This window comes from Zootoca vivipara, chromosome 4 (genome assembly GCF_965207765.1).
Source record: "Zootoca vivipara chromosome 4, rZooViv2.hap1.1, whole genome shotgun sequence".
Lineage (NCBI taxonomy): Eukaryota > Metazoa > Chordata > Lepidosauria > Squamata > Lacertidae > Zootoca > Zootoca vivipara.
Genome location: NC_142587.1, coordinates 34983911 through 35000661, shown reverse-complemented (window position 1 = coordinate 35000661; position 16751 = coordinate 34983911). Strand labels below are relative to the sequence as shown.

General features: G+C 41.1%; 1 protein-coding gene across 4 annotated transcripts in view; it reads left to right on the top strand.

Moving 5' to 3' along the window:
• The window catches only part of NLGN4X (neuroligin 4 X-linked), a 164421-nt gene that overhangs the window by 29830 nt on the left and 117840 nt on the right, over positions 1 to 16751 (top strand). For all 4 annotated transcript variants that reach the window (XM_088667702.1, XM_088667701.1, XM_060273479.2 and 1 more), the window contains one exon: positions 7277 to 8152. In XM_088667702.1, coding sequence (XP_088523828.1) covers positions 7681 to 8152 — 472 coding nt within the window. In that variant the 5' untranslated portion in view covers positions 7277 to 7680. The remainder of the gene's footprint in view (positions 1 to 7276; positions 8153 to 16751) is intronic.

Here is a 16751-nt window from a genome sequence, read left to right as displayed (position 1 = left end):
CATGTGCTGCTCTGGTTCGCCAGAAGCGGCTTTGTCATGCTGGCCACATGACCTGGAAGCTATACGCCGGCTCCCTCGGCCAATAATGCGAGATGAGCGCGCAACCCCAGAGTCGGTCACGACTGGACCTAATGGTCAGGGGTCCCTTTACCTTTAACATAAATGTACTCCACTTAAATTTTTGAAATAGTAAGCAATTTATAAATGCCTTTAATTAAAGATGCTAGAAAGACTTGGGACTATAGTAACCTGGGTTCAAGTTCCTGCTCAGCCATGATGCGTATTGAATTGTTTTGTGCTAGTTATTATCTCTCAGTTGAAGCTATTTCATAAGAATGTTGTAGGTTTAATATGGGACAAACACAAATCATTTGCCCTCCAAACCCCTTAGGGGAAACGTGATATGCAAATATGATGAATTAAAAAGAGGAAGAGGTCCTCCAGGCAAACTGTTTGTTCAGCACTCATCCTGACTTGCTTGCACAATAAATTTGGTCTTTATTAAACATTCATTCTGATTTGTTTACAGGGCAGTTATATGTCAATGAATATTCATTCTGCACCCCATACTGGTTGGTTATGGGATGTATACCTGCCTTCCCATTAATTATTTCTTCATACTTTAAAATTCACACTTTTAAATCACTTTCCAAACCACAAAAAGTTGCACTAGGTAACAACCACTTAATCTACTTTAATTGAAAAAATATATAAAGTTACAGTATGCCATTGAATCCTTCCCGAAAAATAGGAATGGTTTGGAGGCACCCGAAGTGAATAAAATTCAGAAATGTGCACACAGAGCTTCTACGATAAACTACCCATTCACATAGGCACCTATGTGCAAAAATTCCATTGCATAAGCATAACTGCCCTAAACAACAAAGAGAATAGGAAAATATGCACCCATTAGAATTCTGTGTGTACACTTGACCTCTTTGTATCAGAGCCATATTGTGCCACTCATGCTCCTATGAGTCATGTACTTTGTTCGTACCAGCTTTGGAGATTAATGTAAGTGTTATTTTTGTCCACTGCCTAGTTTCAGCCAACTGCTACGGGCTATTGGATTTAGTGACACTGAGCAATGAAGAAAATAAATATTATTGCCTAGAGCACTGTGTTACAGGGCATGCCAAGAAAGAAAAAAGTTATAAGGCTTTGTTAGATTATAAAGAATCCTAAAGGATGCTGGGAAGGGGCCAGAAACCTAAAGCACTAAATAGTATAGAAAAATGATGCCAGATCATTTCTTTTTCTTTTTTTAATCCACCACTTAAAATGTCCAAATTCAGGACTGCAGAGCTTCTGATTTTCCTAGTGAATGCATTCTGCCAGGTGTATGTTGTGGCTAGGAATGGATGGACCTGCCACTTTCAGTTCCCTGTTTACTTTTTCCCCAATTGTGAATTCAGTTCTCCAAATTTCTACAGCAATTGGGGATTATGATTATGATTATTTTTATAAATCTAATGAAAATTCACCAGCATTTTAGTGCAGATTTCTCCTAATAAACACAAATTTGTATGCAGTTTTGACTAAAGTACATATTTTTGCAAGTAATTCCCCCTGATATAATGCATTATCGGTATGTTATCTTTCACTAATATATTTCTTTTGGTGCACACTTCCCCGTAATATATGCATTTTTGTAAACATTACTTTGTTGGAGAACCGCATTGCAAAATTCAGATAGGTGTGAATTTCAAAACGGTTTCAGACAGTGAGAATTCAGTAGATTTGTCTAGGAAAGAAAATGCCACATCTACTGCATCTGTTCCAACTGACTCCTTCTGAATCAGGCCCTGAAGCATAATAAAACTTAAAAACGATGACACATGAAAACAAAATAAGATGCCTGTCAGGGAGTTGTTGCGGCTACTCCCTAGTAAAGACGCTCCAGTCCATTGTGTCTTTAAAGGTTTTATTGTGCATACTATTTACAGTGCAAAACATGACCTCCTAGTCACTCTCAGAATCCGGCAATGGCACCCGTCTGCTTCGGGGCCAGCATAATAACCTGGGCACCCCAAAACACTGCCCCTTACCCCTGCGTTCGGGCACGTGCCTCAATTCAGGCACCAGAAGGAGCTGTGCCCCTTCTTCCCCTTGCTGGCTGGGACAGTGCCTAGGCTCTGACGTCTCCCTGAGCCGTCCCTCCTCCACTTGTTGGTCAGAGTAGTGCAGGGGCTCCGATGCCTCGCTGAGCCTTCCCTCCTCAATTCCGCTTCTCCCTGACCCGCTGCTAGTGCTGTCGCTGGGCGAAGTGCTGGTCAGGATGATGGGGGGAGGCTCCCTGTAGGGAGTCCCCCTGACAATGCCTAAACATGCTCAGTGTTTTGTTTATATAATCAGTTGGTCTCCGAGGAAATATTCATCCACGTCTAACCTTGTGCCATCACAACAAATATATTTTTATTAGTATTTATGAACATTAGTATTTATTGTAAAAGTCTTTACAATCACAAAAACTATTATCAGTTAACAAAAATAAGTCTTTTACCAAATCACTTGGGACTGAGCCTGGGACCCTCAGCTTTTCATTACTAAGGAGGATGGTTGGCTGCAGAAGTTCTGTTAACTGGACTGTTACCAGAAGCTGTCTGTATGATCCTTATTGTAGCAATGTTTCTTCTGGATATCACTTGTTGAAAGTTTCAACAAATGTGTGTGTGTGCGCGCGCACATGTGCACGTGTGCTTGTGTTTTTTGTGGGGAAAGAGAATATTTTCCTCCTGAATATTATTTTTGTTTTCTGACTCCTTCTTCTTCTGGAATAAAGATGCTGAATTGAGTGAAAGCTCATTGATGTGCAAAAATGTAATTAAGCACGGGAAGACATTTTTAAATTTTATGTGTTTGGCTGGATGAGAGGGGCTGTCAAGCAAATCATTTTAACAGGTTTAGCTCTGTTATTACAGAAAAGCACTGAGACAGCATGTTTTCTTACTAGGGACTTGCCATGAATAATAAAATTCTGTCTTACTTCCCTTATTATCTGTTTTCCTTTCCTGTAGGGGAATAAGACAGGATTCTAAGCCTCTGCTCATCTAATTAAATTGCATTTCTACTGTATTTTCCATTTTGTAGTGAAATATATCATACAGAAAAGACCCATTCTCATTTTGGCACCACTTCTGAAATACTGGATTTCATTCTGTAATTGATCATTTTTAGTCTTTCATCCATTCTAGATTGAAAAGGATAAAGAACCGGATCTTCTGTCACTGAAATGACAATGCCTTAATCTCCTTTCTCTGCTTGCTATTTGAATAGTAACCTGGGAACAGCCTTACTGGGAAAACTATGAGTCCATTTAACTTCCTATTCTTACTCAGACTGATTGTAGAAAAGTATATAGGTATACAGAATAGTAATAATAACTCGTTCCTACCAGTCAGCTCCTGTAGTCTAAGCTTTAAGTACATTGCTATCAAGGAGATCTACACCTAATTCACAAATGACCTCACCCTTTTGAGAGCTTCGGACTTTCCTAAGTAATCATTATGTGCGCTTGGAAATCCACAGATCTTGGATGCAATCTCAGAAAATTTGCAGTCTGAGAGAGGGGTTAAGTGAATAAGTCAGCCCCTTGCTCACACAAAATCCAGTGTCAGCGTCGTTATCCCACGGGGTTTTGTATGGAGGCAAACTGTTTTGTATAGTATCCAAATGTATAATAAGGGTGGTATTAACTTGGCTTGGCACTGGAATGAAACACACACACACACACACACACACACACGCTCATGGATCAAACGGGAATTGAGATGTGTACATTTTAAACGTGGTGTGTGCAAATAAAAGAAAATAGCAAAGACAAACCAACCAACCAGACATTCTTAAATGAAAAATTATAGCAGAAGAGTTAAATGAGAAGAGGACTGTGCCTTGTCTGATCAGTACTCAGGACTCATGAGTAGCGGGCCTGCCTATAGCATTTAGTGGAAGTCCCCTACCCTACCCTTATTTCAAAAGGGAATGTTGTTTTGGACTTTGAAAGTTGAGAGGTTACAGCTGGCAAAGGACTGTGTGCATGGACAGAATCCAGACAGGGGCCTTTTTGTATGTGAGATGTTACTACCTTGATTCTGCCCATATCAGTTAAAGCACAACTGTTCACATCATTGAGCATCCCTGCTCCAGTTCTTATAGTTGTGCACTATATCCCCCCAATAATCAGGACAAGTAACTCTGGGACAAATTCCATATGTTGTGCGTCCTGCTTTCTCCCAACCATTTCTTCCCTTCCTTGTCCAAACCTGTGAAAATGGAGAGGCAGATCCACAGGAAGCCACTGGCTCTCTGTAAGACCACCCATTGGCCAACACAGCCTTAGAGGATGCAAACAAAGCAATGCTAATCTGTGTGTCATGCAAAGTCTTTGGTGAGGTTGGGAAAGGAAGATTGTTGTTGCTGCCATTCTGCCATTTATGCATGGTAATCTAGGGAAACATATTCTCCTGAACAAACTCAGAAGGTATAACAATTGTTTAAAACAAGGCTGTGAAAAGCTCTGGAGTAGCTTAGAAATGTTTTCCCTCACTGTTAAGTAAATACAAGCAACAGAGCTGCTAGCATAATTGCAAAAGGTCAACATTTTCATGACCTATCACAGGTGACTCTAAGGCTCTGTTCTAAAAACAACAGATGGTAATGAAACTCTGCCTGGGATGAACTACACAGGCTGCAGAAAGAGCTCACATCATTGAGTTGGAAAGACATGGAGCAGTAGAGCTCTTGCTTTGCATTCAAAAGATGTCAGGTTCAACCACTGGTATATGCAGGTAGGGCTGCCAAAGACTCCAATCTGAATCCCTATATTAGGGTCAGTGTACTTGCGTACCACATTTTCTACAAATACATCTGTGCCCAAAGCATTTTACAGGATAGACAACTGAAATACCGTAACTGTGATTTGAATGCGTTGCAATACAACATGATAAATCCATCATTTAATTCAAAACAGTGGCAAACATACCCGTTGGTCAGTTAGCAATATCCAATGCCAATGTTCTTATTATAATAACCATAGTATTCAATGCATTCCAACGGTTCATTATTCATATGATATCTCACTCATATGAAACTAGAGGGGGGAAACAAAAAGATGAAGCAAAATATCTACCAGGTGCTTCAGGCGGCCCACCACCACAGTAAATGCGCTTCTCTCACCTGTGCCTCAAATTTTGGTCCTAAAGCTGCAAAATCATCCTTGTGGCAACTCCCCTATTGACCGACTCTAGAAAGCAGAGCACCAAGACAGGCAAGATGTCCCCATTAAAGGTTATGGTTCTAAAGAGAGCATAAAAACCTTTGCATACTGATAGAGCCACTGTCTGCAGGTTTAGACAATACTGAGCTAGAGAGACCAGTGACATAATACAGTATCCGTGAATCCTAAGAACCCTACTCCACAATCTTCCACACAAAAGCAAGCCATAAGATATATAAACAAATAATGCAAATAATTGTGTGTGTGTGTGTGCATGCATGCATGCGTGTTTACTGTTAGAGATAGTCAAGTACCTGCCAGAAGATGGGAAATTTTGCTCCAATGTGATCAGTGATCTAACCCTTAGTTTAGTTTTGATGAATTTCTGTATGAGAATGTGATTGATACAGTTTAGTTTAAGCTAGAGTCAGGGTGCTCTCCCTGGTGGAGTGGAATCACTCATATTTTCTTTTCCTTTGGCTGAGAATCTTTCTCATATTGCATTTTTTTTGTGTATTTCATGATGCAACATTCCTATTCATCCAATTCACCCAACATTTTCCTTTAGGTTAGCTTGCTATCAGTCTAAATGCTATGGAAACTTCTTGTCACTGTCCTGACATTTAACAGTGTAAGCAAAGTCCTACATTAAAATTAGGCCACTTCCTCAGGGCAAATGTGGGGGAGGGAGTTATCTAGATAGAGAGTGCTGAGTGCTCACTTCTTTAAAGAATCCTGGCATGGATTTGTTGAATATTTTGGACTTTATGTGGAAAATTGCATCTTAATGAGGAACTTGAAAGGACGCTTCTGTGTTGAGTACATTTTATACCTAAAATAACGTAGCTATGACAACATGTTCCTTGACAATGGAAAAAATAACACATTTCACATTTGCTTTAGTTATTTATTTTTTATTAGATTTTCTTTCAGCTTTCTCATTCCAAAGTCTCACGGTAGGGTTATACATAAAAACGTGCAGAGAAGCAGGCAAGGATAGAAATAATCAAGGAAGGTCTGTGGCTCAGTGGTAGAGCACATGCTTAGCAATGGAAAAGACCCCTATCTGGAATCCTGGGGAGCTGCTTCTGATCAATGGAGACTATACAGAGCAAGATGAACCAGAATAAGGCTGCTTCTGCCTATGTCCCAATTAAAATGTTAGGCAAATAACTAAGCCTAACAAGTATAAACAAGTCATCTCAAACTGTTCTGAAATATACTCAGATTTGAGCTTGATTCTGCATGGGGCAAGAGGTGCAATGCATTTTCACACGTGACTAAAACCACCTTTGACCTCTTTAACTACTACTGTATGCATGTGAATGATGTTAATGAGAAATAACATAACTTTTTTTGAATACCACACCTACATTTTAGTCAGCAACAGTTCTGCATTTGCTCGAAACAAGCCAGGCAAAGAGGGGGAAATGCCCCAAAACACCCTAAATTACAACCCAGTGTGCTGAAGTAGATACTCATTGGACTTCAAATGTTGGACTACAGCATCCTGGATTCAGATCCTCCCTAGCTATGATAATAGTTGACTGATTTGTGCTAGTTACACTCAGCATAATGCTTCTGGGTTAAAATGGGGAGGAGACATGATATATGCTGCTCTGAGCCCCTTAGAAGCAGTGACGTAAATAAACAGTCAATGCACAAAATTGTAATCAAAGCTAGTCCCCTCTGTTCAATGCCGCTGAAATCTTCTTTAAGTTAAAAAATATATATTTTTTTCCACATACACAGACAGCAGATGGTTCTGCAGCTAGTTATATAGCTGCTGAGAAATGAAATTTGCAGTGTCACTGCCCAGTGGAGATAGCAGCTACCGTTTAATAGTGTGCTACTCAAGCATTTCTCATTAGCTCTATGTCCCACTGGACCGATGGGCATTGGAGAATTCCTATATCCTTAAATGGCAGCATGATGTCAATCTAGCAGAAAAGGATGAAGGTGATGAAATGGCAGGGAAACAAATTGAAGATGTATTTTAAAATATTGTCAGCAGCAGAGTGTATGTTAATTCTCCCTCTCCCTTCTTTGTTTATTGCACAGGTTTATTCATCATGCTGGAGTTAACTGGAAGGAGCCACTGTGCCAGTGTAGTAGAGTAGATGTTGAACATCCTGCCACTTCTGATTCTTGGATTGTGATATCAGCACTGAAAGAGAAGCAGACCCAAGGGATGGGCTTTAAGCAAAAGAACTCCCTTGCTTTTTGTGCCACAAGGATCTGTCTATGGTCATTCTGCTGAGACACATACAACGCTCATTTGGGGAGCTTCTTTCTGCCTTGGCAAGATTACTTTTTGTCCCTTATTTTATTTTCCTTGGTCAACTCCTCCCTCCCCCTCCCCCACTTGCGCACTCCCCTCCCTCCTCACTTATTGTCCTTTCCCGACGAATTTGATTCTCCATCTGGGTGTGGAAGGAAGAGGCCTGCGAATGTTGATGTAAATCATGTCAAGGCCAATGGGACTCTTATGGCTGCCTTTGATCTTTACTCCTGTTTGTGTCATGTTGAATTCTAATTTCCTCTTCTGGATAACTGCTCTAGCGATACGGTTTACGCTTATCGATGGACAAGCACAATACCCAGTCGTTACCACGAATTATGGCAAAATACGTGGTGTAAGAACACCTTTGCCCAATGAAATCCTTGGTCCTGTGGAGCAATACTTGGGAGTCCCTTATGCTTCTCCTCCAACTGGAGAAAGACGATTCCAGCCCCCGGAGCCTCCTTCCTCCTGGACCGGCACGCGGAATGCCACACAATTTGCTGCTGTCTGCCCGCAGTATCTGGATGAGAGATCGCTGCTCAACGACATGCTGCCTGTTTGGTTTACTGCCAACTTGGATACTGTGATGACGTATGTTCAAGATCAAAATGAAGACTGCCTGTATCTGAATATTTATGTGCCTACTGAGGATGGTAAGTACATTATTCAGCCATAAGCCAACCAACTAGCCTGCCTACTACAAATAAGTGAGACTAGGGTATTTGACTGTAGAAGACGCTATAGTCACCTTTCAGCTTTCTCCTTGACTCTTGTTAGACAAAAACGTTATAAAACATAGTAGCTCGTTTATATTAATGCTGTCGTGTGTATCCGCTGTGCATATTTTGCTATCAGAATGCAATTCTATTTTCAGATGTATATCAATCTCCACCACAATGGTTGTTCATGGAGGAAAAGTCAATTAATAAGAATAATAATAACAACAACTTTAAATCCATTTAAATAGGAAATAAGTTGCTTTGCTTATTAGTGTACTATATAGGTCCCCTGAGCAGAAAATAGGTATAATGTATTTTATTTTGTAGAAGACTTTTGAAATGTCATTGTTTATGTAGGAACTAGTTATACTTCACATTTCTTCAAACTTGTTTGATGAAGGTGTTTGCAGTATAAAGACCTCATCATTTTTAAAATATTCACAATTTTAATAATGCTGTACATATATCATTCATGCTGGCAATTAAAAATGGGTTAGTCAACAGCTATGGCACAGCAATGAGGATTCACCATCATTTCTGCCCCACCCCCGCCCCCCGAAACATCCTTCTCTAATAATTTCTCTGTTGATACCTTTTATTGCAAATCTTAATGACATACTTTTCCTGTAACAGAAACAATCTTTTAAACAACATTTTTCCTGTAACATACTAACAATGTACTTTGAAAAAGACACCATTGGAAGTATTGATTTCTGGCCTGCAGACCATGCCTTATTTCAGAAATAACTTGCTGGTTCTACTTCACAGAATAACGGAGAATTGTGCTATGTAACAATGTTGGTTAACAGCTCCCAAACAGGCCATATCTTTTGATGTCTAATTTTAATAACTGTATGATTTGTCCTCAGTCTTGTAACTTGTAACCTGTGACAATGTAGGTATGGAAGACTGGTTGCCATTAAGTGCTTCATTTTCAATAGCTAGACACTTACATATGTATTTGAGTATCCAAATTGTTGTAATTCTCTTGCTTTGACTGCTCCTTGGATCTGAGTATAAGCATCGTTGCTGGCTTAATCATTTTTCACTTTAGACGTGGAAATGTAGAAAGTGTAGTAGATGGAATATAACAATAGGACACTTGAGCCACCAACAAATCATTCTCTCCCACATCAAGGGTGGAGATCCTACAGCTCTAATGGACTTCAGCATAGTGTCCTTCAGGCTGCCACCTGCTTCTTCTGTCACACTGCAGCACAGCAAAAACATGTGTATCAAACGGAGATCCTCCTCTCACTTTACCTCAGAAAAAGCCAGTGCCTTGGTCTCCCACAGGTCATCTTGCTCGGCAATATTTCCCTTGTGCTGGCAGTAATCTAGGATCCTGGGGTTTTCATGAGTTACTGGGAGCTCCAAGGTAAGGTATGAGACAGCCTTAGTTTAAATGGCCTCGCCAAATTGCAGCCAGCTCAGTGAGAGAACAGCAGGGAAGAGTTCGCTGCAGTTTCTCTGTTCTTCTGGTTCAGAGATAAGGCTGCAGCATAGCCTTTCTGTCTCTTTTCTTTTCTTTTGCGTGTTAAAACAAAGGAGATTTCACTTAGCTGTTCTTGGACATGTAGAAATTCAAATAAGTGCCAGGGTTTCTCCTTTTACTTCATTATGCAAAAAAGCTCCATGACATGGTGTACGCAATGCAGGGTGCTACACTGTACTAGGGAGCAGAGATGGGAAAACTATGGTCCTCTACTGATGACACCGGACTCCTACTCCCATCAACCGCAGCCAATGTTCAAAGAAGATGGGAGTTGTAGCCCAATAATATCCGGAGCACCAAAGGTTCATTGCTGGTGACCTGTGGAGCTCCCTGTATGCGTTTGAATACTCATCAGAAGCACTCTTTTTACAGCAACTCCCGGTTGATACTTAGTCCTGAAACTTCCCCCCTATGAACTCTGTGCACAGCTTTAGACCAAATTTATTATTATTATTATTTGGAATGGGAGACTTTCATATCATTCATGGCATATGATCTTGGAAAATATGATCCAGGACAATGCTTACTCACAACTAATCTGAAAACCTCCTGTTTGTAGGTAACTAGAAGGAAATATTTAAAAGTGTGAGTATTGTGTGCGGGGGGGGGGGAATTCAATGCAAATTTTAAAAGGGATAATATACTTTTCCTATGTTGTCCTTGCAGGAAACTGATGGCAGATTGATTCAGTTCCTTCTTGGTAACTTGAAATCTCTGAGCTAAGTCCTTTTGTAAAGTAATTAGCCTGACAGTTTTGTTCTAAAGAGCAGCAAACTAATTCGAGTAACAACAGCTTGGGCATGTAACAAAAGCGTTTTAACACCAGCTGCTGTTGTTTTTCCTGAACATGTATGCCTGGGGGAAAAATATTCCTTCCAAAGCTTTTTTCATGCACTTTTAATTAAGAGGTGACCCCGAAGAAATTATTGTCTCTCCCACCTTCTTCTTCCTCTTGCCATGAACAATCACTGAAATTTTTGAAAGGTTGTACTTACTCAAGAAACCAACAGAGGGCTCTTCAAGACTTTGAGATACAGGTGATCTGTGATGGGAGCTTGAGAGCTTTCCAAATCATTGGTTTCCAAGTTCTGGGAATTCCTTCTTTGTAGCAGGCAACAACTTTTCGCTTTGTTAATTATGGGGTAGGCAATTGGAGGTGTGCAAAAGTATTAAGAGTAGGGCTGCTGGATGTTTAATTCAGGCATATTTTAAACTAATGACTAGTCTTTAATTTATCAGGTGATAACTAGCATTAATTATTCTCAGACTTGTTGAAACCAAGTTCATAGCTTTTAATGGGTTGACTCTGAGTTGGATATCACCCATTCTCTCTCTCTTTGGCATGCAGAAGGGACCATGCAATAAGGGCACAATTTGAGGAGCAACTTTAAGGACAGAAATTGTGGGGAAATGACAGAATTCATTGTACAATGACAAAAGTAATTGTAATTACTACAAATGGGTAAAAGGGACGCTGGTGGCACTGTGGTGTAAACCACTGAGCCTTGGGCTTGCCGATCAAAATGTCGGCAATTTGAATCCCTGGGACAGGGTGAGCCTCCCATTGCTCAGTCCCAGCTCCTGCCAACCTAGCAGTTCAAAAGCACATCAAAGTGCAAGCAGATAAATAGGTACCGCTCTGGCAGGAAGGTAAACGACGTTTCCGTGTGCTGCCTTGGTTTTGCCAGAAGCGGCTTAGTTATGCTGGCCACATGGCCAGGAAAAACTGTATGCGGACAAACGCCGGCTCCTTCGACCTGTAAAAAGAGATGAGCACCGCAACCCCAGAGTGGCTCGCGGCTGGACTTAACTGTCAGGGGTCTTTAACCTTTACCTTTTACAAATGGGTAATGTGGCCTATCATCCTTGAAGGTGTGGGAGAGGAGGGGGATATGACATGAAACAACTTTTCTGCTTTGCAGGTTTCTCTATTTCCTAGTTTGATGTTTATTTTCTTGTCTTACACCATACTCGGTCTGGAGCTGTGTATCTCTGTGTTGTTTGTTTGTTTTCCTTTTTTATGATTATAAAATAAGGAGACGGTAAACTGTTTAATTTAGGGGCAATAGGGTTCTGTGTGGCACGGCATCCTTCTTGGTCTTTCTCTCTCCATCTGATCTTTTAAACAATATTTGGCAAAATTGGTATCGTGCATTAACAAGTTATGACTGTATCATTCAGCTGGAGTGGCTTCTTGAGAGGGATCATTCGGAATCAGTAGAACACTGCATATAGGTGGAGAGATACCTAAAATAGGTTGAAGCACCCAAGATGTCTTACCTACTTTCTGGTCAAATACCATGAGACTATGGTCAGGACTTTGGCCTGCTGTTATACAAAATGAAGAAGAGAGAGAACTGCTGGGGGAGGAAACAAGAGGACAAGTGCAACTTTTCCACTCCCAACAGTAGCTCGATATACCATTCTCGTAGATTACAGGTGATATCAGGCAATACTGCTACTTTGGGACAGATCATAAGTGAATATAGAACCACTGGTGTGATCACCTCTCCTTTATCTGATGCCAGTCTATTCTCTTCCTCATCTCTTTGCTTGTTATGCAAAATACATTGTGGCATTTTACAGTCAATTGAAAATAGAAAAAGACCCTGCCATCTTACTTTTGTGAATCAGGAAGCTAAGAACAAATTGACACCATTGAAGAAGACAATGACCTTATTTTGCCTCCACAATATGCATCTGTCTATAGACCACATGCTTGGATGTTTGGCATATTGACCCAATGAGAAATCTGCTTCTTTCAACTGAGAAAATACAACTACACATTGATAGTTATTGTATTTTCTGTCCAGTTATTCTGCATGGAAGGATCCTGTCACCTTTTCATCTGCACTTTGGATTTGGCTGCCAGAATTTTTGACCCTATGAGACTCCTTTTTCCCCCTCAGGGTGGACAGTTCTCTCTTTCCCATAATAGCCTTCTTGCTTTGGAGAGTTGCCTGAGCTTCTGTTTATAGTGTGGTGTCCTCTATATGTCACAGCAGAGTAGATCCGCCCTCCCAGATGTAATCTGCTTTATCATTTTCACCTCAGCTGACTCTGGATTTAGTATTTCTGTACACTGCACTCTGGCAACAAAACGCTTAGTCATTTGAGCCCCGGCCCAGGTCTTCAGACGAATTATTTAACGATGACCTCAACCTTACTTAACAATCTGTAGTGTGAAATTTCTATAACCTAAATTGCAAAGCATAGAATGAAGGGGGTCAATAATAATAGGAATTATTAACTCATCCAGGATCACCCGACAGTGTGTTCAGATGAGTGAAAACAACTGCTTGTGGCATGGGCCTGGAGAACAGTAGCTATTATTTTATTTTCATCCTGCTCTTTCCCTAAGGAATTTAAGCTGGAGATCGATGTGCTCCTCTGCCCATTTAATCCACATGTAAGGTAAGGTTAGCGGAGGAATTGTGACCTAGTTTGAGCCAAATTGGAAACCATGTGCATTGCTCTGGCTTTCATGCTTTTTAAAATGTAAGATGCTTTTTATTCTGCTTTTAAACAGACCAAAGTTAGATCTGAGGGAATGCTTTTTTTTTACATTTTTGTTAGTTTAGTCAACAAATTTATCCATTGTTTTAACTTGATAGGTCTTCCAAAGCCCAAAATGCAACAAGTTCAACCTTTAGTCACCCACCGTGTATGGTTGCTTCATTGTCAGGAGAATCACCTTCATTTTACTCGGAGGGCTCCTGTTTTACTAGGCGCTCTGCAATAGCATTTTAGAAGCTAATTCCCTGGCCACAGGTTCATAACCTTACCTCAGTCGCTACAATTTGGGAAAAGCCATAGCTCAGTGGTGGAGCACTGTATGCCTTGTATGCAGAAGGTCCCAGGTTCGGTCTCAGGTCTGAAACCCTGCAGACCTGCTGCCAGTCAAAATAGGCATTCATTGATCTAGAAGGACTAAGGCTCTGACTCAGTATAAGGCAGCTTCCTATACTCTTAACTGGAAGTTTAAGGCAGTAGGTGACAAAGCCCCAGAGGAAACAGGAACAACAACAATGTCCCGAAATCTAGAGGATCTTTAAAGTGCATATAAAAGAAAATGCAGTGTTTTAAACAGCGTATTGGGGGGGGGGGAGAATAAAGGTAAGAGGAATGTTGGCTTTTCAGAAAAGGGAGTTCCAAACCAAAGGAAGAAACCAGAGTGAATCTCCAAAGATGCCAAGGAAAAGAAGATCTATGCAAGAAGATTCATTGAGCAAATCATGCATAATATTTCTCATCTTTCTCTTGTCTTGTATCGGCCGTTTCATTGTAGTGTTATGGGAACGCCTCTGCTGTATACAGCTTCTTCCCTCAGTCTCGGAACCTGTCCCAAATTGGACTCCACTAAAATATAATATAATTTAGTTCCCAGCAGGGCCGGCTCTAGGTAGAGTCCCGGTGGTGCGGGGTGTCAGGGTGCTGGGCCGGTAGGCAGGGCACTGCGCGACGAAGCCGCATGGAAGCAATGCTGCGCCCTGCGAGGGCGGGGGCACCGGAGCGATCTCCACCCCTCAGCGCCAGGGCACGTGACCTGCTTGAGACTGTCCTGGTTCCCGGTAATAGTGCTCCATACTAGCATAGAAACCTGCACCTGCCATTATAGAGAGGAAGCATGTGAGAAGGCATGTGAGAGCCAGTGTGGTGTAGTGGTTAAGAGTGGTAGGCTCATAATCTGGGGAACTGGGTTCGCTTCCCCACGTCTCCACATGCAACTGCTGGGTGACCTTGGGCTAGTCACACTTCTCTGAAGTCTCTCGGCCCCATTCACCTCACAGAGTGTTTGTTGTGGGGGAGGAAGGGAAAGGAGAATGTTAGCCACTTTGAGACTCCTTAGGGTCTCAAAAATAAAGCGGGATATCAAATCGAACCTCCTCCTCCTCCTCCTCCAACTCCTCCTCCTCCTCCTCTCAGGGATGGAGTAGAATTCAGCTGTCTTGCTGAATTTGTAATAAAAAGAGGAAATGCTTTACTTCTTCTTACCACATGGATATTTATGATGCATCCCTTTCTCTTAGGGATCAATGATACATACATATAGTTTTGTGCAACATTTTTTTTAAAAAAACCCTCAAAGCTGCACAAGGATGCAAACTTGAGTGCAGCACCAGCTGGGGAAGGGGCTGCTCATTTTTTTTCCTCTTTCTCCTCCTTGCCATTTTTAACCTCTTCCTTGGGATCAAAGCTGCAGATTATACTGTCTTTTCCTTCATGGAAGAATTGATTTGGAGTGAGAAACAGTTCAGGAGAAAGGTGTTAAGCAGCCACTGACTTGCTCAACATTGCACTGACCACAGTTCCATGGAACCACACATAACATGTAATCTGGCTGCCAGCAGCACTGGACTTTTACCTTACTTTGGCACTATCAGAAACCCTGAACAACACAGCACAGTGCATTTTAAAATATGGAATGTCTCCCTCCTTTCCATGTCCGCAATCTGACTGATGAGATGCTGATGGAGGGGAGGGCTATAGCCTTGATTCTCCATGATCTGACACTTGTAGAACACTGTTCTTCCCCTCCAGACAACACAGATGAGAGTTCTAAGTCAATCATGGGATACCACAGCTATCAACTGGATGCTCTACCCAATAGCCCTCTAGAATCTTAAGAGTACTGCTGCTCTATCCCTCCTGGTCATTGCAAAACTTATCTGTAAGAATTAAAATGAGCTTCAGTTCAGCTACTTTACTATAAGGTTTTAGGAGTTAAAACACTGTATGGGGAATTTAGAGATGTGAGTTACAAGTCTGCCTTAGGTGAGCTTTTGCCATTTATTCCTTTTTAGCTCCTAGACTCTCTAGGATTAATGCTTTCAATGCAATTGAAGAGATTCGTTTATAACTACACTCACTTTTGCTTCTTCTTTTTAAAAGGACTCTCAGTAAGAAACAAATCACTCTGGATATGGCAACAGAGGCTAGTTTTGCAGCAACATATAATTTTGAAAGACTCAGCAAAATCCAAAAAGCAGTGTTATTAAACATAGAATTAGTGTTTCATTGAAACATGTAAGGGAAAAAGTGAAAACGATGGAGTGAGACTTGGTATTGGATTTTCCCACTTGCTTGTATCTTAATAATGAAAAAGAAATCACCATAATAATACAACTATTAAATATTTCTTTTTTTAAAAAAAAATCAGCACAGATAATACAAACTACGGGTATTTTTTTTTATTTTTTGCTAAAGGAAGGTGATTGTAACTCCATGAAAACTCTGTCCTATTCTCATCAGGTAGGACTCATGCTATCAGGAATAGATAGAGAACAACATAATTACATTTCTCAATTACTTCTGCCTATCAGGTACAAATTTCAAAATTGCTTCCCAGCCAACAAAATATCTGCTCATAATCATCACATACAGAATTCCGATTTCCCCACTCCCAATCCTCAACATAATGTTGCTTTAAATTGGGGAGGGGGATTCCCCCCTAAATGCTAAAAATTAATAAATGGTAGATTTTTTATTATTTGGAGTATTGAAGGGAAGATTGCAGGCCAGTGGGAAAATACAGACTAAGCTTTCATTCCAAGCCAGGGCCTAACTTTGAATAGAGGCATTAATATGAAGAAGGTGTTGATGGCCCATCTAAGAGCCTGACCAGACAGAGGTTGCCAAAGGTGTGGGTTTGTAGTGGCAGAAAAAGAGGGTATTTTAGGAAGGTGTACTGGGAAGAAGGATTGGGAGAAAAAAGACTGGGATCCATGTTGAGCAGGCTGACAGAAGACTGGCTCGGAAAGATGCCTTAGACTCCAGGGCTGCAATGCTGTGGGGAAAAGACCCACCATGCTGTAAGATCTGGACTCCCTCCATGCAGACAGAAGGTGTAAATAGGTGAACAATTCATATTTCTTAAAGCTACGGCAGTTGCCATCGTGTCTCAATTCTCCAAAGGAGTATAACCCTTGTGTGAGTGCCTGGAACCCCCTGTAATCTTGCTACCGCTCAGCAGAGAGTGGGGGCGGGGGTGGCACCCAACTTCTATAACCATATTAAAAATATTCATCAGGTTAAGGA